At 54.0% G+C, this 21,969-nt stretch overlaps 1 protein-coding gene across 5 annotated transcripts in view; it reads right to left on the bottom strand.

The window, feature by feature from the left end:
* Window positions 1-40: 40 nt before the first annotated feature.
* CAPN5 (calpain 5) overlaps window positions 41-21,969 on the bottom strand; it is a 57,272-nt gene continuing 35,343 nt past the window's right edge. For 4 of the 5 annotated variants that reach the window (XM_005216289.5, XM_024975408.2, XM_005216288.5 and 1 more), the window contains 10 exons: window positions 14,467-14,675; window positions 11,166-11,358; window positions 10,163-10,356; window positions 9,412-9,489; window positions 7,799-7,994; window positions 7,017-7,139; window positions 5,682-5,878; window positions 4,458-4,573; window positions 3,849-3,985; window positions 41-2,585 (listed from right to left, as the gene is read on the bottom strand). In XM_005216289.5, coding sequence (XP_005216346.1) covers window positions 2,403-2,585; window positions 3,849-3,985; window positions 4,458-4,573; window positions 5,682-5,878; window positions 7,017-7,139; window positions 7,799-7,994; window positions 9,412-9,489; window positions 10,163-10,356; window positions 11,166-11,358; window positions 14,467-14,675 — 1,626 coding nt within the window. In that variant the 3' untranslated portion in view covers window positions 41-2,402. The remainder of the gene's footprint in view (window positions 2,586-3,848; window positions 3,986-4,457; window positions 4,574-5,681; window positions 5,879-7,016; window positions 7,140-7,798; window positions 7,995-9,411; window positions 9,490-10,162; window positions 10,357-11,165; window positions 11,359-14,466; window positions 14,676-21,969) is intronic. The other variant, NM_001192894.3, reaches the window with a different exon arrangement.

The raw sequence follows: 21,969 nt of genomic DNA, 5'->3' as shown, positions 1-21,969 counted from the left end.
CTTCACTGTCATTCCAGGGACAAAGACACAGGCAAGCCTCTCTGGAATCGTGGTAACATTTATTCTGAGAACAGAACAGGTCTCCACTCACCTGACCCCTGAGCTCGGCCCTGAGGGGTGAGTCAGGGTGGCACAGAGCAGGAGCCCCACCCATCTTCAAATGGGGACTTGAGGCCCGTGGGAGCTGCAGGGTGCACCAAGCAAGCAGAGCAGCTGCTCTCCCCACCCAACCTCCAGCCCCAGCCTGAAAGACCTCCATCTTCACATACCCAGGCCCCAGGACCTTCTGGGACCCAGATCATCACACAGCCAGGAGCCAGCCTGGCCCACCCAGAGGGGTGGGAAGCAAGGGCAGGACTGCTGAGCCAGTTTTGTTTGAGAAGGGGGCAGGGGACAGTGCCCAGCCCCCAGGCAGAAGCCCATGCAGATCACCCAGTTGGCCGTGGGTTCCCCCATAGCCCAGGTGCACGTGGCTGAACAAAGACCCACGTGTGGGCCCGAGGTTCCAGGCTGGCTTATCTGGCCCTCGGCTCTCCACCCAACTCTCGAGTCTTCCTTTCCAATAGACATTGAGAAGTGGTGATTACATGACTGTGTATAGTGCATACGCATACAGAGATATACAGAGAAAGGGTACTGTTTTGCCCTTATTCAGCACTTGTTAGGAAGAGTGCTGACAGATGAGAATTATTGGCCCCACTTTGCAGAAGGGGAAATCGAGGCACAGGAGGTTTAAGCAACTTGCTCCTGCTCATACACAAAGTCCTCACCCTAGGCTCAGGTTCAGGAAAAGAAATCCTCTTGTTCTCCTTGTCCTTCAGTTCCTGGCCCCTCCCATGTCCCAGGACCAGGACACAGGGGCAGAGTGGGCTGGAGTAAGGAGGCAAAGTCAAGGATCCAGCAGATCCAGCCAGGACACTGCACCGAAGAGCCAGATCTGGAGCCAAAAAGTCAGGTTTCCCTGAAGGAATTCCCAGCAAGGCCACAGGAATTCCCCATCTTGAATCAACTGGACTTTTTCATTTACATCACCTGGTCTGGAGCCCAAGAAGGACACAGAAGAGACCCAAAACTGGCCACAGCCCTAACACTCTAAGAACACAGCTGACGCCAGTTGGCAAAGCATCCCAGGACAAACCCGTCTTCTTCATCCACCTCCAGACCTCCTCTGAGACGGTATGACCTCGCTCACGTCCCTCCCCAAGCAGATCAAAATAAAATCAGAGGATCACAGGAAGTGGAGTTTAAGAAGAAAAAAGGGTTCAGGCTTTCAGTTTTCCTTTAAAAACCCCTGGTTAAAATTGAGAGTTAAAACAGAAAAATATAAAACCTTGAGGACTAAAAGGAGCATTTTGGTCCGGGCAGCAAGAGGGTTATGGCTCCTCAGCCGCGTTTTTGGGGGGAATGTTGGTGGAGGTGCCTCTGGTCAGGTAGTGGATTTACCATCTCCTGCCAAGCGTAATGGGTGACCTGCAGGCTAGAGACCACCACCCCGGAGCCTCTGCTCCGAGGAAAAGCCCAGGTCTTGCAGCAGAGTGTGCCCTGGGAGCGAGTGCCTCCCATGGAGTCCCCACACCCCCCTCCACCTGCTGGCCCACTACACCAGACACACTCCTTTCCACATCAGGGCAGTGGGGGCAGGATGCCCTTCCTCGACACCACTGCCACCGCCTCTCCAGGGACCCCAAGCCAGAGGCTGGGAATGAAACGGAACCTAGGAGCAGGCGACCGCAGCCCCTCTGGGCATCTGCCTCTGAGAGGACCTGAGAGCAGAGGAGAGGCCCAGGACAGTGGCCTGGCTCCATCGGGGGTCTCACGGACATGTTTACTCATTTGGCAAATCTCCTCTGAATAAAAACGACAGGCAGGTGAGTGGGTAGGACTGCAGAACGGACAGATGTCACCTGCACATGTCTCTAATTCCAGCCTCAGCAGGAACCCAAGAGCCAAGCAGCCTTTCACAGTGGCTCGAAAACCAGATGAAGATGACAGAGACAGCAAGTCTGGGACACAGGGCAGGCCCTGGGGACACGTGGGACAAGGGTGGGCCTTGGGGATGTGGCAGTTCGTGTGTAAACAAGTGACATCTTGGCACTCTGTTGGCAGACAGCAGGGCCTTGGGAAAAGGTTTTCAGTGGACAGAGCCCCTTAGCCATGGTGGCAGTTGGGGTAGGGGGTGCTATTTTAAATCTCAGGCAAGAAGACTCCTCCATGAGAAGGGAATGCTTGGGGGTCCTTGGGACACTGAGGCCCAGAGCGGGGCAGAGACCTCCCAAGGTCACACAGCAGGTCAGTGCAAAGGTGGGAAAAGGACCCCTTGTCCTGCTCCCAGGCTAGTCCCTGGCCAGGGTGGGGACATGCAGAGGTGATGAGAGCTGCAGGTGCAGGTAGGTGGGTAGGCATCAGACAGCCGTGAGGGAGGCACTGCTGAGCACGCGCACAGCGACGGTGCCCGGCAGGTCACTGGGCTGCCGGCTGTTGCGGTCCCGGAGGTGGAGGGTGTGCAGGGCCTGGAGGTCGTCCGCGTTGGCTTTCAGGTGCACCTGGCCCAGGAACTCATCTTTCAGGACTCGGTGGTTCCAGATCTGGAAAGAGACAGAGGATGGTGCAGGGTCATCGCTGAGGAGAGGAGCATGGGTCTGTGGGGCTGCGGCAACAGTGGCAGAGCCTTGAGTCTCCTTCCTGGGGCGCAAGATGGGCCAAGGAAAAGGAGCCCTGCACCGCCTCTGCCTCACCAGGGACCTTGGGCAAGGCTGTGCCCCTTCCAGAGCCTCTGGCTTCCTCCCATCCGTCAAAGCTCCCTTCCATGTCTAAAGTCTGTCACTATTAGCTCTGCTGTTGACCTTGGGTGACCTTGGACAAATGATACACCCCCTGCTCTGGTTTCCCCATCTTTATTATGAGGGTTGGATCAGTGGCCCCTACGGGTCCTTTCAACCCCAACATCTATGGGTCTGCGATCACATCCAGTGGGACCCAGTGCAGTAGCTTCCCCAGGGTCCCCAGGCATTTGTGTACAGATGGTTTCTCACCCAGAGAGATGCTGGCCTGGGTCTTGGGGACAGGGCTTCCTGTCAGTGAGCTCAGAATCATGGCCACCTTGGCCTGAGAGGGTAAGGAAGCACACATCCAGAACCCTGGCTTTCTTTTTTATTTTTTAACTTTATCATTTACTTATTTTTGGTTGTGCTGGCTCTTCACTGATGCACAAGCTCTTCTCTAGCTGCAGCGAGCAGGGACTACTCTCTAGTTATGCTGTGCAGGCTTCTCTTGTTGTGGAACATAGGCTCTAGGGTGCTCGGGTTTCAGCAAGTCTCAGCCCCCAGGCTCTAGAGCACAGGCTCAGCAGCTGTGGCACACGGGCTTAGTTGCTCCACGGCATGTGGGATCTTCCTGGACCAGGGATTGACCCTGTCTCCTCCACGGGCAAGGGATTCTTTACCACTGGACCACCAGGAAGCCCCAGGACCCTGGCTTTCTGATCCTCTGCTCTCAGGCAACAGCCACCCCTTCCACCTGCCACCTGGGGAATGTAAGGAACAACTCCCAAGGCTTTGGGGCAAGGTGGGCAGAGATGACCACTGTCTGTGGCTGGGAGACTGACCCTGCTGTGTCCCACAATCACTCCAGCTTATCCACCCCATTCACCCAGCCCACGGAGGGGACTCCGGGGCTCCAGGAAGGACACACGGGAGACTTCTCAAGGCCACACCAGGTCAGGCACAGAGCGGGAACAAGAACCCAGCGTTCCTGGGTCCCTGTGGTCCCTGCCACACTGAGCTCAGCCATTCTGAGCGGGGAAACATGAGGCCAGGAGCCCAGGAGGGACGCCAGACAGGACAGCTCACCTGCACAGTGATGGGCTGGCTCGGCTTCTTGCGGTAGAAGACACCTTTCACATCATACTCGGGTGTCGAAGTGCCCTTCTGCACGGCCGAGCGGACTTTGTCCCCCTCACACTTGATGATCACGTAAGAGTTAGCCCCTGTAAAAGGGAGTGGGCAATGGGGTGAGGGTAGGGAATGGGGCAGGGCCCGGATGAGACAGAACTCTGGATTCAGAAGCCTGGGCTCATGTTTTCAGGAGAAGGGAGACCAGAGCCTGGCCAACTCCCTAACTTCCAGAGATAAGAAGGGGTACACTGTTAATCTCTGGCCTCCTTTACCAAGGCTGTTCCCCTTCCCAGAGCACCAGGTTTCATACCTTAACACCTCCACGACCTGTAGAAAGGCCACTTCCTCAAGGAAGCCTTCCCTGAACCCTCCCTCCCAGCTGCCTGATCCTGCACCTGACTGCCCCGCACACTGGAGACTGCCCGTGGGCAGGTGGCAGAGCCTGCTCCACTCAGCGTGCCCAGCTTCATCCCAAGGATGGGCCCAAAGTGGATTTCAGGAGAGCTATCGAGGCTGTCTGTGGCTGGGGGACGGGGGCTGGGGGCTTTCTGCAGGCAAGCTCACCTGTCGGGGAGTCTTTGAGACCTGCAGCCCCCAAGACGTGTACCTGGGTCACCTGCTGGGGATAGCCGCACAGGGAGCTCCAGCAGGTGCGGGGAGGCTCATCCAGGCGCAGCTCCCTGGTGCGGGGCAGAGGAGAAGAGGTGGGAGGTGATGGAGAGGGGCCAGGAAGGCGGAAAGTCAGGGGATTCGAGGGCAAGGCAGGGGCAGGAGCAGTGCTGCGTCCACGCAATGCTGGACTCGGGCAAACAAACCCCTGTCAGCTTCCTGCGGCTGCATCCTGACCCCAGGGTGCCCCCTCCTCCCTCAGGGAAAAGCAGTGTGCTATGCCTTACGGAGTGTCAAGCACTCTGCTGGGAGGAGCAGGTATTGTTTCTAATCCTCACAAAGCCCTGAGAGCTAGGTAACTATTAGGCCCATTTTACACACTAGGAAGCATCAGACTCACTGGGCTTCCCTGGTGAATCAGATGGTAAAGAATCTGGCTGCAAATATAGGAGATTGGGATTCGATCCCTAGACTGGGAAGATCTCCTGGAGAAAGGAATGGCTACACACTCCAGTATTCTTGCCTGGAAAAATCCCATGGACAGAGAAGCCTGGCAGGCTACAGTCCATAGCGTCTCAAAGAGTCGGACACAACTGAGTGACTAACACTTACTTACTTAGGCTCACTGGGGAAAAGGGCTTGCCCACACAGCACAGACCGGCCGGACCGAGGTCCACTGATTCCACAAGCTGCCTCCCCAGTCTGGGATGTGGGACTCTGGGCTGCCTACCAGGTGGGAGGGCAGGGCGGGGACGCACAGGGATGCACCGAGGCAGGCTTGGGGGTGGCTTCAGGGTCTACCTAGTAGGACTCTACCACTAGCCGCATGACCTCAGAAAACTACCCCCAACCTCAATCCGCAATTCTGATCTGTAAAATGGAAGCATCAGACCTCCCACCCAGCGTTCAGGAAGAGCAAACAGCATGAGTGAAAGCTTTTTTGTAAACTGTGAAGAGCTGTGCACACGTGAGCAGTTGTTCCTTCACGTGGATGAGAGAGGCTGGGACAGGGAGGAGAGAAGGGCAAAAGAGATGGGTGCTGATGTCAGCCCAGGGAGGCTGGAGGCCCAGGCTCCACGCCTTGGGACGACACTGAACATGTCTGGGCTGCATATGGTGGGTCAGCCTGGAGTGGCCCTGGGCCCGGCCAACCCTGGCCCCCGGCCGGCCCCCACGCACCGGCAGTTGGAGGGCACGTCAGTGAAGACTCGGAGCAGGAACTCGCCAGTGTGGCCTGGCTCGAAGGTGGTGGGGATGATGACGTAGCGGCCCTCGGGCTGCTCCGTGCGCAGGAAGACGCTGCGGGAGTTGATGTAGATGGAGCTGGCGGCCCTGTGCTGCAGGCTGTGCATGCGGTACTGGCGGTTCTCCTCCACCTGCCAGGGGCGGAAGCGCTGGGTCTCACAGAGCCCCCCTCTCATCCCACCCTGCATCTCTCAACTCTGCCCCCACTTGATGACCAGACTAGGCAAATCTACAGTCAGAAGTAGACCAGCCTCTGCCTAGGGCTGGGGGAGCGGTGGGGGGGCCAGGTGGATGACATTGGGTAACGTCGACTAAAGGGCATGAGGTTTCTTTTGGAGGTGATGAAAGTGTCTTAAAGTTGAATGTGGTGATGGCCGTACAACTCTATGAGTGAATCACGTGGTCTGTGAATTATATCTCATGAAGCTGTTGGGGTGGGAGGCAGTGGCAATGGGAATCCCCCTGGTGACAATGTCCGTGGGGTTTCTGACATCATAACAGAACCAAGAAGCACTGTCTGTCCAGGTCACAGCATGTGTCCAGAAATGACATCACCGGCTAACAGGATATGCTAGACCATTTCATTCTTGGAATATGCACCATGCAGTCACATCAGCAAAGGTCATGCCACGTCAAAGTCACAATATTAGCACACAGTGAGTGTCCCAACACACTGACATGAACAAACTGTCATAATACGACCCAGCATACCAAAGGCCAGGGCCTCAGCTCAGGCCATGGCCTTAGCAGGTACACGTGGTTTCACTGGGTTCTTGGTGTCTGGCAGGCCCACACTGTCCCTCTATGCAGAATGTCATAACACAGGGCATCACAACATGTGGAACGTCTTGGGGCCCCGGGCCAGGGAGTGGCCGGTGGGAACCCCACCTGGCTCTGCCCAGGAAGCCTCCTCCCAGTGCCCAGCAAGGCCTCCGACTCAGTGGGACCAGAGCCCTGAGGGAGGGAGCAGCGTGGGGCCTCCCAGAGCCCAGCCGCGAACGCCAGCAATCCTCCCCTTTTCTGTCCAGACAGCCTGTGGTTCTGGGGCAGGAAGAAGTCAGGCTGCAAGTTCCCATGAGGCCAATGCAAGGCAGGCTGGGCGTCTGTGGAGACTGAAACAGGACCCATGTCACAGCATGCCCAGGGCATCAGCCAACGTGTCCAGGGTGACACGGTGAGGTCGGAGACCAAAATGTTCCAGAATGTTCTCTCCCAGGCCCAGGCAGCTCAGACTCTCCTCACCCAGAGCAGAGCCGCAGCTGGCCTCACCTTGTAGATGTCAAAGCCAATGGCTAGATTTTCACCCTTGCCGTCCCGGCGGGTGGACTGTTTTGGCCGCTGCTGGATGGAAATCAGCACTTCATCTTCGGGCTTTTTGACATCAAAGATGTACTGTGGGTGGGGCAGAGAAAGAGGGACATGCAGTGAAACCATACCGAAGAAAATGGGCTAGCTGGCTCCGGAAGCTGTGTGTGCTTGGGCGAGTCACATCACCTCTCTGAGCCTCAGTCCCGTCATCTGTGAGATGGGCTGACAATGCCCAACCCTGCACGTGGGGTGGGAGGACTTGGGGAGATGATGGATGCTCAGCTTTAAGACTTCACTGAGCAGTTGGTACTCAATGAAGGCACACCAGGAGTGAGGACTAGGTGGGTTCCAGGGTCATGACCAAGGAGGCTGCAGAGGAGGAGTCCCTTTGGGGAGTCAGCCTGGCTGAGTTCCCCCAGAAGGAGCAGCACTGTGTGTGGAAACAAGGGATCTGAGCCTGAGCCCAGCCTCTAAATAAAATATCCCTATAGCTCTTGTCAGGACACTCATTAGTCCTCCAGGCCTGTTTCCTCGTCTTGACCAGGTGCAGGTGAGATCATGAGGCTGGGGGTGACAGGACCACGCAAACATGCCCATCCAACCCCACTGTACAAACAGATGTGCTGAGATCCACGGAGGAGCAGGGAGGTACCCAGGGTCACACAGGAGGCCATGGCAGGACTTTGGCGGGGGCCCCACAGCTGCTCGAGGGGTGGTGGGCAGGGGAACCCAGGGAGGCCCACCTGCGGGTTCTGGAAGAAGCTGTCCTTGTGGTTGATGCAGCCCCCGCTTCGGTTCTGCAGTGGGTCCTCGTGCCGCGTCCAGGCGCCACGCAGCCGGGCCTCCTCCCATGTCTTGTGGATGCTCAGGTAAGACGTGTTGATCAGACGGCACTTGATGATGTCCGTGAAGTAGCGGCACAAGTCCTCGAAGGTCATCCTGGGTGTGGCAAGGGGCTGAGCCGGCCGGTCTCCCTCCCCGCCAGCTACCCACTCGCCCCACACCCTCTGGACCATGGCCCACACAGCAAGCGCAGACATGGCTTCACAGGGACCCTTCACGTCTCTTGTGGCCTCAGTCTCCTGCTTTGTAAAATGGGCATCAGTCTAACAGCAGCTGCCTACTTCGCAGAGTTTGCACAGGAATTAAGCTACTCAATAAAAACATGTAGTACAACTTCTGGCAGAAAGGAGTTGGCAAAGGCTGGCTGTTACAATCATTACTAGTACGAATAACTGATATGTACAGCCCTCTACAGTTTCTAAAGCATATTTCCATCCATTATAGTCCACGGCTAGTGGTTTGAACCCCTTGCTAAGTGAGCTGCAGTGACCAGGATGCTGCCACCCCTCCAGGAGCCTGGGTGGGAGGAAGGGAAGGGCCCACCCTCCTTCAAGTGTGCACATACATGAGAATATGCACATACATGCATCAAGGGTGAAGATATATAAGAAAGGCCTTACGAGAAATTCTTCCCATTCCTAATGAGGGTTTTCTACTGCTGTTTTAATTCAACTGGCCCCTGAGCCAGACTGGGCAAAGTGGATCTCGTCCACAGGAGCCCAGACCAGAGGGCCTAGGTGGGTCTCCTGCAGCGACTCCCCTGACACCTTCAGGAGGGGACCTCACTAGGGTGCCAAGATCATTGCCATGTACCTCTGGGTCTGCCTGGAGCCCTCATAGCATCTCCCACACACAGGGTACCCTGTACCCCTCAGTCTCCAAATAAAGTGTCCTGCTGAAGACAGACACTGAGCCTAGCATACAGCCAGGGCTAAATGTAGAATGAATGAATGCAACAGTGAATGAATGCACAAATCATGAATATGCTCTTTAAGCCAGGCTGCTATGATCTTCCCAGCCAACCTGCCTTGCCTCCCTGAACTCACTCTCCACAAACCCAAGCATGCTTTCTTGCCTCTGGGCTGGGTCTCCACAAGGCTCCTTTGCACCCTGAGTCTTAGCTCCTCTGTGAGGCCTCTCCTCTTCCTACCTGCTCTTGGCATCAGGCAGCCATGTGCCCTACGTCCTCTGGTCAACTGCCCACTAGTACCTGGTCTAGTACCCTGGTCTACTTGCCGAGGGCTCTGCCTGGGTACCAGAGCAGCGCAGGGTCCCCTGAGGTGGGAGGTGGGAAACCATGGGGACAAAATGGTCCATTCTGCCTAGTTCACTTCACAGGGGCAGAAACAGGCCCAAAGAGATGCCGTGACTTGTCCAAGGTCACACGACAAGTTGACCATGAGGCATTGGCTAGAGCCCCGACTCCTGCCATCCTGCCCAGTGCTCCCTACCTGGCACACAGGAGGGTCCCTTCTCAGCCCTGGACACCTGCCCTGGGCAAGGGCACACTCACCAGAACTCGCCGTCATCCTGCACGGTCACACCCAACTTCTCCCGCTCACTCTTGCTCACCTTCTGCCACTCCTCTGAGCTGGGATGTGAGCACAGGGAGGCAAGAGGGGAGAGGATCAGAGGAGGAACCCCAGCAGAGCCACCCTGGCAAGGGACAGGAGGCATGAGGGATGGCTCAGCAACAGGCCTCCATCAGTGTGGGGATGGTCGGGGGCACAGGGCCATGCCCAGCCCCTCTCCAAGAAGCCTTCTCTGCCCACTCTTGCAGGTAACGGTGGGCTGCCAGGACCTGGGGGGTCTGGGAGCCAAGCTTCAGGCTCGGGGAGAAGGGGGAGCTGACTCTCAATGAAGGGAGCTCCTTCAGTGGGGGTCTGGGCTCCACTCCTCTCCTGGCCTCACCAGGGCCATGAGCCAAGCACAGGGCAGTCGCTCCCATTCCCACTCCTGGTGGCCTCCCTTCCTGCTTTCCTCACTCTTGCACCGGAGGGGTCTCTACATCCCCTAAGGAATCAGCTCCTCCCTACCTCCAGACCTCCACCCACACTGAATCCACCCCACAACCCCCTCCAAAGACAGTCTTCTCCTAATGCCATCCTCCCTGCAAATCCTTCAAGGCCCCAGCCCTGGCGCCACCTCCTCCAGGAAGCCCGCCATGGCCTTGCCCAAGCCCCCGGCGCTCAGCCCACCCACCTGGTGCCTGCCCTGTGCTTCCCCTTTCACCGCCGCACCCACTGCCCCGCCCCGGGCCTCACGTGTCGCTCCAGGGCCCGTTCCACTCCCGCTCGCCCCAGGGGTTGCGCAGGCGGATCATGTCCAGCTTCTCCGACTTGAAGAAGGCCAGCAGGCCGTGGCCCAGGCGCACCTTGCGCACATCCGTGATGGCGTACGCGTGGCCCTTCACCAGGCCACACGCCAGCCGGGCCTCCATGTCTGCGGCTGTCACTGCCTGTGGGACACAGATGCTCAGAGGCGGGGCCTGTCGGGCTCCAGCGGGAGCAGGGGGCACACCGCCCCCTATAGGACGGGGCGGGAATGGCAGCCCCGACGACCTCCTTCCTCTGCGGTTAGGGACTGACCTGGCATTCACAGCCCTTTACAAAGCCTGGGACCTGCAGTGGGGTCAGCCCACAGCTGTGCTGGAGTCCACTAACACTGATGAAATTCTGCAACCTGGCTGTTAAAACAGTAGCTCGACATCAACCATGGTGGGAGTATTTACACCACAGAAGTCAGACAATCAGGGCTTTTTAATTTTCCAGATAATCGTTTTATCAAAACACCACTTGGTCAGTCAAACATGGGTTCAAATTCTGCTTGAATCCCCGCTTTCCCACCCAAAACATGAGCAGTCAGTGAAATAAGACGATTCTCTTGCAGCTCCTCGGCCTGTGCCAGCAGGCAGAAGGGGCTCCCTCCCCTCTTCCAGCTGCCTCATGGCTTGATTTTTCAAAGCTTGGCTGATGACTCTCGAATATACAGACACCCATCTCTCCAACAGGAGAGGGCCAGAATGGGGGTGCTGGTTGAACAGTGTGGGCAAGGCCTTAGGGCAGGGGGCCTAAGGCTTGTGCTGTCCAGCCCTGGGGAAAGGCTGCACCCTCTAACTGCTCCCCTCCTCCCATGAGGCCAAGGGTCTGATTTATGAGCCAGCCTGTGTAGGGGATCTGCCTAGGAAGCCACAGTCACCCCCCACCCCAGTCAGGTCAATGAAGGGTTGTGGGGGTAGCCTCTGGGGCTTGTTGTCTCTGCGCTCACCTTGATGGAGGCACTGATGAGGCCTCCCCGGCTGTGCACTTTCAGCACACGCTCAAAGAGCTGGTTCCTCTTGGCCTCGTCGTTGGCAAAGTCACCCTCGGTCAAGTCGATGGGCTCAGAAACCCCACCTGTGAAGTCCACCAACGCATCCGCCGTGTTGCCTCCATCCAGGGCCTGGTAACAGCCCGCCAGCCTGGAAGCAATGTGGAAAGAACTCCTAGCTCAGATTCCCCAGTCTTATAGGGGAGATATCTGAGACTCAGAGAGGTCAAGAGAACCACTCAGGTCACACAGCAGGTCACACAACAGAGCCAATACCAAAACTCAGGTCTCCAGCTCCAAGGCCAACATCCATCCCATGAACCACACCATTTTGTCACTCAAATTCCCCTTTGCCTTCACAGCCTCATCTTCAAAACCTAGCTGTCTAGAAATCCAGCAATTCTTTTCCAAATTGTTAAAAGTTCATATGTCTTTTGACATATCATTTCTGGATGACTAACATTATTAATAACAATGTACAACTGGAAATCATCTAAATGTCTAACAACAGTGAATTGGTTTTAAAAGCTAATGCTGCATCTCAACTCTGGAACATTAAGCAGCCATTGAGCAAAACACTAAAGGAATTCTTACTGTGGGGAAAATGCTAGTGCTTTCTTGTAACATTTGAAAAAGCAATACAGTCGGATTCCAATTACAATAATTCATTTCAAAAAGATTAAGTATCTACTCCAGGTGGCAAAGTGGAAAGAATCTGTCTGCAAATGCAGGAGACATACGAGATGCAAGTTCTATCCCTGGAGTCAAGAAGATCTCCTGGAGTAGGAAATGGCAACCCACTCCGGTATCTTTGCCTGGAGAATGGACAGAGGAGCCTGGCAAGCTACTGTCCATGGGGTTGCAAAGAGTTGGGCACGACTGAGCAACTGAGCACAATACCACAGGGGCAACATGTCAGATGCTAGAGACACAGCTGTGGCTCCTTTAGGGTCAAGGTCTTCAAGGCAGAATACTAAATGTGAATGTGAGTAGCAAAATGGGATATATGGCAAAATGTCCTTTCATAAGCCCACAGAACACCAGCACAGGCTTTGCAAAGTAACCAACAAACAAAAGAGGCATCAAAGATGTTAGAAGAGCTGCCAGTGGTGGAGGAGGGTGTGGGGAGAGCAAAGGGAGGAAATGGAGACACACAGAGGGGGCGGGCCTTGAGGGGACACTGTCATGCTGTCCCGAGCAGAGGAGCTGCCGCACTTATTAATCCAGATGGCCCAGAACCGGGAAGGGGAGAGCAGTGGCCTAGGAAACCATGTAGGAATATGGGAGAGTTTTATCCTCTGCATGGCTTTCTGTATTTTCTGGATTTGCTGTAACAGATACCTATTCATTTTATAATTTAAAAAGTAAACAAACTTTAAAAAGAAAACAAGCAAGCATAAATTGTACAGCCCTCTGTGGAAAACAAGTTGGTGGTTACTCAAAAGTGTAAACACAGGGACTTTCCTGGTGGTCCAGTGGGTAAGACTCCATGCTCCCAATGCGGGTGGCATGGGTTCAACCCCTGGTCAGGGAACTAAGACCCTGCATGCTGCCTGGCACAGCCAAAAGTAACCAACAAATAAATAAAATACTCTACAAAATTGTTTTATATATAAACACAGAACTACAATATGACTGGATTGGCCGAAAAGATCATTCAGGTTTTTCCATAACATCTTACAGAAAAACCCAAAGGAGCTTTTTGGCCAACCCGATATATATTACACAGACCTGAAAGCAGACACTCGAACAGATATTTGCACACCAGTGTTCACAGCAACACTATTCATAAGACTAAGCATGTGGAGACAACCCAAGTGTCTATCAACAGATAAACAGATAAACAAAACGCAGCACACACATACGACAGAATACTGCTCAGCCATAAAGAGGAGCAGAGTTTAGCTATATGCTAAACATATATGCTAAACAGATGGACCCAGAAAAGATTATGCTAATTGAGATAAGGCAGACACAGGAGGACAAGTATTCCACTTACATGAGCTGCCTGGAATAGGAAAATTCATTGAGAAAAAAAGCAGAATGGAGGTTCCCAAGGTTGGGAGAAGGGATAAAAAGGGAGTTATTGTTTAGTGGGTAACAGAGTTTATGTTGAGGATGATGAAACACCATCACTGTCTATACTGGCTACAGACAGTGATGATGGGTACAAAGCATTGTGACTAACTGAGGCCACTGAACTGTACATTTATACATGGTCAAAATGATAAATATTCTATTCTGGACAATTTTTTAAAATAATAAAATCTTTTTAAAAAATAATAAAAATTAAAAAAATAATAATAATAAAAATTTTATTAAAAAAAAAAAAAAGAGCAAGCCTACCGAGTCACTGAGTGGGTCTCCCAGAATGGGAGGAGAGGAGCCTGCACCTAGGAACCTGGTGACCGAGTGACCACCAGGGGGCGGGTTTGCTTTCTTAAGATTAAAAATGGAAGCTTCCTTAATGGGTTTGTTTTTGATGATGGAGTTTTTGTTTTTTCCCTTTACATTTACACACACACACACACACACACACACTGTCCCAGGAGAGGGACAAATGCGTCTGGAAAGAGGAACCAGGGAGAGGCTCCTACAGCGCCAGCAACTGGTCTCTGACCCTGCTGCCCATCCTGCCCCAGGCTGCATCTGTCCTGCAGGGCCTGGGCAGGTCACTCTGCCCCAAAGCCTTCCACAGCTCAGCAAACCTTTGCTCAAGCCTGTGCTGGCAACACAGGGCCTGGCACAGAGCAGAAGGAGGAGTCAGCAAAGCTAGAATGGCTGGACAGTCTGGTAGATAGACCAATGGGTGGAGAGGGAGGCCCAGGGAGCAGGAAAGGCAGGGGTTTGGCCCACCCTCCTCGACCAGCCTGGCTTGGAGACACCACAGCCCCAACAAGGCCTCCAAGGAGGGCTTGGCAACTTGGGTCTTTGGAAAAGAACCGTCGACCGAAATGGAGCTGCTGGCTCTGCCCCCCACTACCTGCAGGACATCTGCCTGGGCCTCCGTCTTCCCAGGTAGAAGCAAGTAACTATATGAGGACCTAACACGAGGTGCCCAGGGGCCCTTCAGTCCGGCCTCCACCGTACCTGGCGAAGGTTCAGCTGGCTGTGCTCTGGGTACCAGGCTCTGAACTTGCTATGTCTGCACCTGCCCCTCACCTCTGTGTGTGTGTGGCTGCAGCGAGATGAAGACCCCCAGAGCCCAAGAACAGCACCACCCCAGCCTAGCTGCCCACCCACCCCCACTGGCACCTACTTGGCGTAGGCCTTCTCCACCAGGGCACACCAGAACTCATTGCGGGAGCTAGAGTGGCAGTAGATGAGCTGGTTGTTGACCGTGGGCAGCCGGTCATCGATGACCACATCCACCCACTCCCCGAAGCGCCAGAAGTGGAAGTGGAAGATGCCTGCGTAGGCATTGGGCTTCTCGGGGTCCCACTCCTGCTCCTTCCAGTCTGGGATGACCTGGATCGGGAGAGAGGCAGGATGGGGACACAATGAGGGTCACAGCCAGCTTCCTGAGGAAGTGGGAATCAAATGGAAAGGAATACTGGGTTCACTCCCCATGGCGGCCATGAACCAATGCGAATCCTTCTTATCTCCGGGCCTCTGTGTCCCCACCCTTGCAGGGGCTGGAGGCTCTCTGAGGCCCTGACATACTACGATTCTATGAGCTTCCCCCTCCCTCCCATCTGCATCCTCCCCTCAGAAACATAGCACATTCATCTCAGTCCTGCCTGGTCAGTGGTACCACCAGAAACTCCCTCCTTGCATCCTGCCCAAACCAGAAAGCCGGCAGTCACACTGGCGTCCCCTCTTTCCCTTTCTCCATCCAATCTGAGCACCCACATTCTTTGAAAATCCATCTCCTCCTCTCCATCCCTTGGCACCACCCTGGCCCAGTCCTCCATATCCTCACCCCAGGACAGGGGAACAGCATCAGTAGCCACACCCACCCCTACACCACACAGCAGCAGAGAGAGCTGTCTGATCAGGTCACTTCCCTGGAAAATAAGGTCCAAACCTTTAATGTGCTCTGTCCCTACCCCCACCTCCCCAGGCTCATTTCTCGGCCCCCATCCATCCCAGTCCCCACCCGCTGTGCCCTGCTCCAGGCTTTGCTTAGAAACTCTGCACCTGCTCTTCCTCCAGCTGACTCTCGCTGGTCCTTTAGGGCCTACCCTCCTCCTCCAGGAAGACCTCCTTGACTCTTCAGACTAGGCCAGCACACCTGTCCATCCATCTCATGGCCCCTGGCACTTTCCTCTGAGACACTTTCCCCAGTTATAATTACACAAGTGTGTGATGTGTTCGGCGCTGATACTGTCACTGGAATGTCACCTTAGTCTGGCAGAGACACATCAGTCTTGGTCACTGCTATCCACCCAGCACCTGGCCCACAGAGGGTCCTTAATAAATGTGGTGAAGGGAAAGTCGCTCAGTCATGTTGACTCTTTGCGACCCCATGGACTATACAGTCCATGGGATTCTCCAGGCCAGAATACTGGAGTGGGTAGCCTTTCCCTTCTCCAGGGGATCTTCCCAACCCAGGGATCCAACCCAGGTCTCCCACATTGCAGGTGGATTCTTCAGCAGCTGAGCCACCAGGGAAGCCCAATAAACGTGGTAACTGAAAGTATAAGTCCAAAGGCATTCCCTGGGACTCTTAATAAGGTTGACTATTTATGTAGCATCTTGCTGCTGCTGCTGCCGCTAAGTTGCTTCAGTCGTGTCCGACTCTGTGCGACCGCATGGACTGCAGCCTACCAGGCTTCTCCGTCCATGGGATTCTCCAGGCAAAAACACTGGAGTGGGTTGCCATTTCCTTCTCCAATGCATGAAAGCGGAAAGTGAAAGTGAAGTCGTTCAGTCATGTCCAACTCTTAGCGACCCCATGGACTGCAGCCTACCAGGCTCCTCCATCAATGGGATTTTCCGGGCAACATTGCCTTCTCCCATGTTGCATCTTAGAACTCCATAAATAATCCATGGAGTTTACCAAGTCTCTGATCACCATGGAGTATCTCAGTTTAATTCACACAACCACCCCATGAACAGATTACTATTATAACCATCCTTACTTTACAGATGAGAAAATTAAGGCTCAGAGAAGGCAAGCAACTTGTCTGGGGTCACATAACTAGAAAATATACACATTCTTTGGAGGCAGGCAGACCTGGGTTTGAAGCCAGGATTCAACTCAGGTCTGTCTGTTTCCGAATACTGAGTTCTGTATCAGTATGCACCACTGTGCACCCAGAGGCAGGCTGGCACCAAGGACCCAGGTGATTCAGACATGGTCCCTGCCCTTGGCAGGCTCCCAGTCTGGAAGGAAAGGCAGGCATGCGGGCAAGTGCTGAGGCTGACACGGAGTACATGGTGGGCCATGGAGAAAAGACAGAGGTGGGCCCGACCCTGGAGGGCCAGCAGCAGCTTCTGAGCAGCTGTCCTGAGAGCTGACCCTCCTGAGCAGATGCAGATAAACAGAGGCAACCTGGGGCAGCAGGAAGTGGAAGGCAGGGAAAACCCTCACCCTGCTGAGTCAAGGGCATCTGCTGGCCCTTCTGGACACAGGACCCAGAAGAGCCAAACCCCATCAAGACAATAAGAAGTTCCTTCTAGAAGAAAATCACTCCCAGGTATGGGAGCAGGCACGCAGGCATCTGGGCTGAGAAGCCCGAGATGTATCAGGAGGCTGTAAACCCCAAGACACAGACCAGCCTGAACACAGAGATGGAGGCCAAAATCTATTCCCAACACCCACCCTCATTAAGGATGCTTTTGTTTACACGCCTCTTACCATCAACAGGGATGTTGGCAAAGAGAAACACTCCCTAGTGGGACACTGGAGACCAAGAAAATGAAAATGCTAAGCACAGTGAGAGGTGCCCCAGCCACCAGTGGAGCCCTGCTAAGGGCCACAGTGCCCAGAACACTCAGGCTGTCTTCTGAGGGGGTGGGGCAGGAAGTTGCAGGCAGAGGCCACCCACAGGCACAGGCAGGATTCACACTCCGGGGCTTTGGAGCTTGACACAGCGTCTAGAACCCAGCAGGGACTCGAGATGAGCTGGTCCCTTTGCAGTCACTTCTGCGTCCCTTCTCAATGAAAACTCCCAGGCTGGCCTCTGTCCTGATCCCTGACACGCTTCCCAACACTTGATGTCAGGACAGAAAAGTGTATCATACATAGGGTCCATGCAGGAGCCATAAGCTGGGAACACTGGCCTGGCCACTGCACCCTCCTCCACTCCTCCCCACTCTGAAAGCTCTGGACTGCATGGGATGGGGTTGGAGGAGGTAGGAAGAGGAGCCCTCACAGGAGCTGAGAGGTACCACTGGGGCCACAAGAGAATCATTAGGCAAACCCAGGGCTTGACTCTGAACTCTCTGTGACTCAAGAGGCAGCTAATGAGGCTCCAGGGCCTGTGATGCAGAGTCAGGGATCCCGGTGGGCTTCAATTTCCTTTCCACATCACAGCCCTTGACCCCCAGGCCAGCCTTCTCACCCCTCAGCCCCTCCCTCTGCCAGCCAGGGTACCAAGTGAGAGGAAGGTGAGCTGCCACGGGCATACAAACCAAACACCCTCTAGACCAGGGGTCCCTAGCTCCCTGACCATGGACCAGTGCCATGGCCTATTATGAACCGGGCCACACATCAGGAGTGGCAGGCCAGCGAGAGACGTGTCCGTCTGTATTGACAAGCCACTCATGAAGGCCTCCCTGATGGCTCAGAGGTAAAGAATCCACCCGCAGTGCAGGAGATGTGGGTTCGATCCCTGAGTGGAGAAGATCCCTGGAGGATGAAATGGCAACCTACTCCAGTATTCTTGCTTGGAAGAAAATTTCCATGGACAGAGCAGGCTGGTGGGCTGCTGTCCATGGGGTCGCAAAGTCAGACATGACTCAGTGATTAAGCACGGGAGCATCCACCGCTTACATTACTACTTGAGCTCCGTCTCCTGTCAGATCAGGGGCAGCATTAGATTCTCACAGGAGCGAGAACCCTGCTATAATGAACCTGAATCGCCCTGTAACCATCTCCCCTCCACCCCAACCATGGAACAATTGTCTTCCATGAAACAGATCCCTGCTGCCAAAAAGATTGGGGACCGCTGCTCTAGATCACATCTGGTCATGCAAAAAATCAAGGAGATAATCAAAATACTCAGGACCAATCTAAAGAAGCTCCTACTAGCCAGAGACGGGCCAAGCTGAGCAGCCATAAGGACAATGACTGTGATGAGTGAAAACACATCCAATATGTTCAAATTCATGAGATCGTGATGATACCAACACAAACAAATAATTAGTCACTAGTGGAGGGTGGCAAGGAATCAATTGATTTTTTTGAAACTGGAAAGTGAAGGGAGAAAAAAAATCCTGACTTTTCTATACAAACAGTGTTATAAAGTAACCACTATAAGCAACAGTGTTATAAAGATGAAGGGAAGCCTTTATCTGGTAATGAATCCCAGCTGAGAAAAGAGGAAGAAATTAAGAATATCACCCTCCTACTCTCTTGGAACCACTGGCAAATGTCGGATTTAGGCAATCATGGCTTCTAACCTCCACTTAGGAATGTGGATGGTTTCCATGTCACAGAAGAGAAAGACAACCAGAGATGATGTCCCTCCTGAGAGAACTTCACTCATGAAGCAGTTGTGCCAAAAACATTGTGCCTGAACCTTATCATGCCCCCAGAGGTAAGTCCCACCTCACAGGAAATGCAGAGCACAAACATCAGTCAACACCCTGAAAACAGAGCCTGCAAAATCTAGATGGTTGGAAACCCCACAGGATAAGCGAGATTTCTTCAGCAAATAAATTGCAAGGGAAAAAACATGAAAAGATGAAGGAGAACCACCAGACTGAAGTAATGGACCTTTGTTTGGATTTGATTCAAACTGTAAAACATCCATGCAACCATTTATGACACAAATTGGAAATCAGAATATTTGCAGGATATTTGATGGTGGTAAGGAATTACTGTAAAATTATTTCAGCTATGTTACAGTATTATGATTATGGGGTTTTGCTTTGTTTCGAAACAAGTCCTTATCTTTTAGAGATGCATCCAGAAATATTTACAGAGGAAATGATATGCTGCCTCAGAAAGAGAGGGTTGTGGTGGCTCAGACGGTAAAGAATCCGCCTGCAATGCGGGAGACCAGGGTTCAATCTCTGGGTCGGGAAGATTTCATGGAGCAGGGAATGGCAACTCATTCCAGTATTCTTGCCTGGAGAATTCCATGGACAGAGGAGCCTGACGGGCTACAGTCCATGGGGTCACAAAGAGTCAGACACAACTGAGCTACTAACACTCTAGGGGAGAGAGGGCTGCAGAGGAAACAAAGATCAACCATGAGTTAGCAATTGCTGAGACGGAGCGATGGACACAAGGGCTCACTAGGCTGTCTCCCCGCTCTAGAGTGTCTACAGCTGAAAAGCTCCATCGCCATGGACACCAGCTCCCTGGCCCAGCATTCAAAGCCCTGCAGGCAGCTCTCAGCTTCACCCCTGAACACTGCCTCCCTCAGGCCCCACAGGAATCTACACCCTGTAGATTCAGGACACCTCAGCTTGGAACAGGTGGCTCCCTCTACTGGCCACACCCCAGACCCTGTCCCTCAGGGGCCAGCTGAGCAGCAGCTGGCAGGGGCCTCCCCCCACCTTCCCCTGGGCACCCTCAGGCAGCCCCTCCTCCAAGCTCCTTCCCACATGGCTAGGCCTAACTCCATAGCTGGCTGTCTTCCCAGGAGGAAAATCTGCAAGTGCTGGCCACAGAGAGGCCTTGGCCAGCTGGGGAGTTTGTACTCACTAGTGGTATGAAGGAAAAATGAAAATGGAGTTGGTTTTCCTAAGAACGCGCTCTAAAATGGGGCTGGGAGGCCACTGAGCAAGTGTGACTTCTGCATGCATCTGCCCACATGGAATCTGAACTTTGACCACTTCTTGTTTTAACGCAGCCATCCAGAACGTCTGCCCAGTGTTCCAGAAACTCAAGATATTTATTGGATCCTTTACCCTAAAACAACTCGTGACAGTCTAGCCCTTGAGAACAAATAGTTCCTTTAACAATCTTACGGCTTTTGCCTTTACAAGCCCCTGCCTTTCTCTTCCCTGGAACACTCTTTCAGTTCTGTCTAACTCTGTATCTCCCAAGGAGTCCTCATCTACCTACCCTCCTTCCAAGACTGTGAGCACTAAGATGCATCAACTGTGGAGGGCTGTGCACACATGAGGGGTCATCCCTGCTGATATGTGGGGTACATGATGTGTGCAACCTTGGGGTGACCTGGTCAACCTCCCTCCCAAGAGGAGAAAGGAAAACCTTGGCAACAGCCCACTGGGCGGATGGGAAAAACAAGGCCTGACAGGGCTGAGCTACCTCCTTGGGCTGATGAGGCAGTGAGGCAAGAGCCCAGTGGGATTGCAAACAACCTCACACATAGGTGGCCCTAGTGGTAAATAATCCTCCTGCCAATCCAAGAGACATAAGAGACATGGGTTTGACCCCTGGGTCGGAAAGATCCCCTGGAAGAGGGCACGGCAACCCACTCCAGGATTTTTGTCTGGAGAATCCCATGGATGGAGAAGCCTAACAGGGCTACAATCCATAGGATCGCAGAGAGTCAGAAACTACTGAAGCAACTCAGCATGCACACCCATTCAGCCACCCACTGCAGAATCACCCAGAAACTTCAAAGCCTCACTAATGGGTGTGCCCCAGTGCCCCTTGGTGCCCTGGCACCTGAACTCCTCCCCCTTTCCTTACTGGGGCTTTTCCTGAGGGACTCCCACCCAGACCCAAGCGGCAGGGTTCAAATCCTGCTGGACTCTGGGCCAGTGAGTGAATGCCCATGTGTGTGTACACAGAAGCACGCATGTGTATGTGAAAGTCAGTGTGTGCATTGGTGTGTTTCTGTGCAAGTGTGTGTGCATGCGTGTGCGTATCTGCTTGTGTGGCAGAGAGGGAACATCCCACAGATTTCTGCCTGAGACCCCAGCCACGGTAGGGCTGCGGGTCGCGGGACTGCAGTGGGGTTTCCTGCATTCATTACCCAACTTGTGTGAGGTGAGCCACAGGCTTCTTCGACTCTTCGAAACCAAAGAGTCCCTGGTTCTTCTGAGCATCTGAAGTTTCTCAGTTCTCAGCTTCTGATTTCAAGAGTCTCAAACTCCTGAGTTTCAGACGCCATGGCAAGAAGAGACCAGGAAGATGGGTAACCCCCACCCCTACCCCATGGGTCAGCACCCAGACAGCAGGGCACTGACACACCAGCAGGGGGCGCTGGGGATCCCTGTTCACAAGAGTGGCCCAGCCAGATACTCAGAGACAGCCCGGGGCAGCCCCCTCCCGCAGGGCTCCCAGGCTAGACTGTGGGGGCTGGAGGTCCCCTCCACTGGGCCCTTCTGAGCCCCGTGACGTGAAGAGACTCCACTCCACCAAGACCACTCTCTCCAACCAGAGCAGGCCGGGACCCTGCCCGTGCCACCACCTCACTGTGCTGCCGCCAGAAGCACTGGCTGCTGCGCTGCCTCAGGCAATGCACGTCACCTCTCTGCAGCGTGCGCTCTTCCTCAGTAAATACGTTCCTCTCACTCTCTCAGAATCACTGTGAAAAGTGAGACCCCGTGTCTACAGTGACCGAGAAAGTATTTACAATGAGCAGACCCAGAGAGGAAGCCCGTGTGCCACTGAGGAAGCTCAGCACTTTGCTAATTCATTTCTTCTTCACGACGACCCTACACGGAAGGT

This window comes from Bos taurus, chromosome 15 (genome assembly GCF_002263795.3).
Source record: "Bos taurus isolate L1 Dominette 01449 registration number 42190680 breed Hereford chromosome 15, ARS-UCD2.0, whole genome shotgun sequence".
Taxonomy (NCBI): Eukaryota; Metazoa; Chordata; class Mammalia; order Artiodactyla; family Bovidae; genus Bos; species Bos taurus.
Note: the sequence above shows the minus strand (reverse complement) of the source record. Positions and strands in the feature narration are given on the sequence as shown.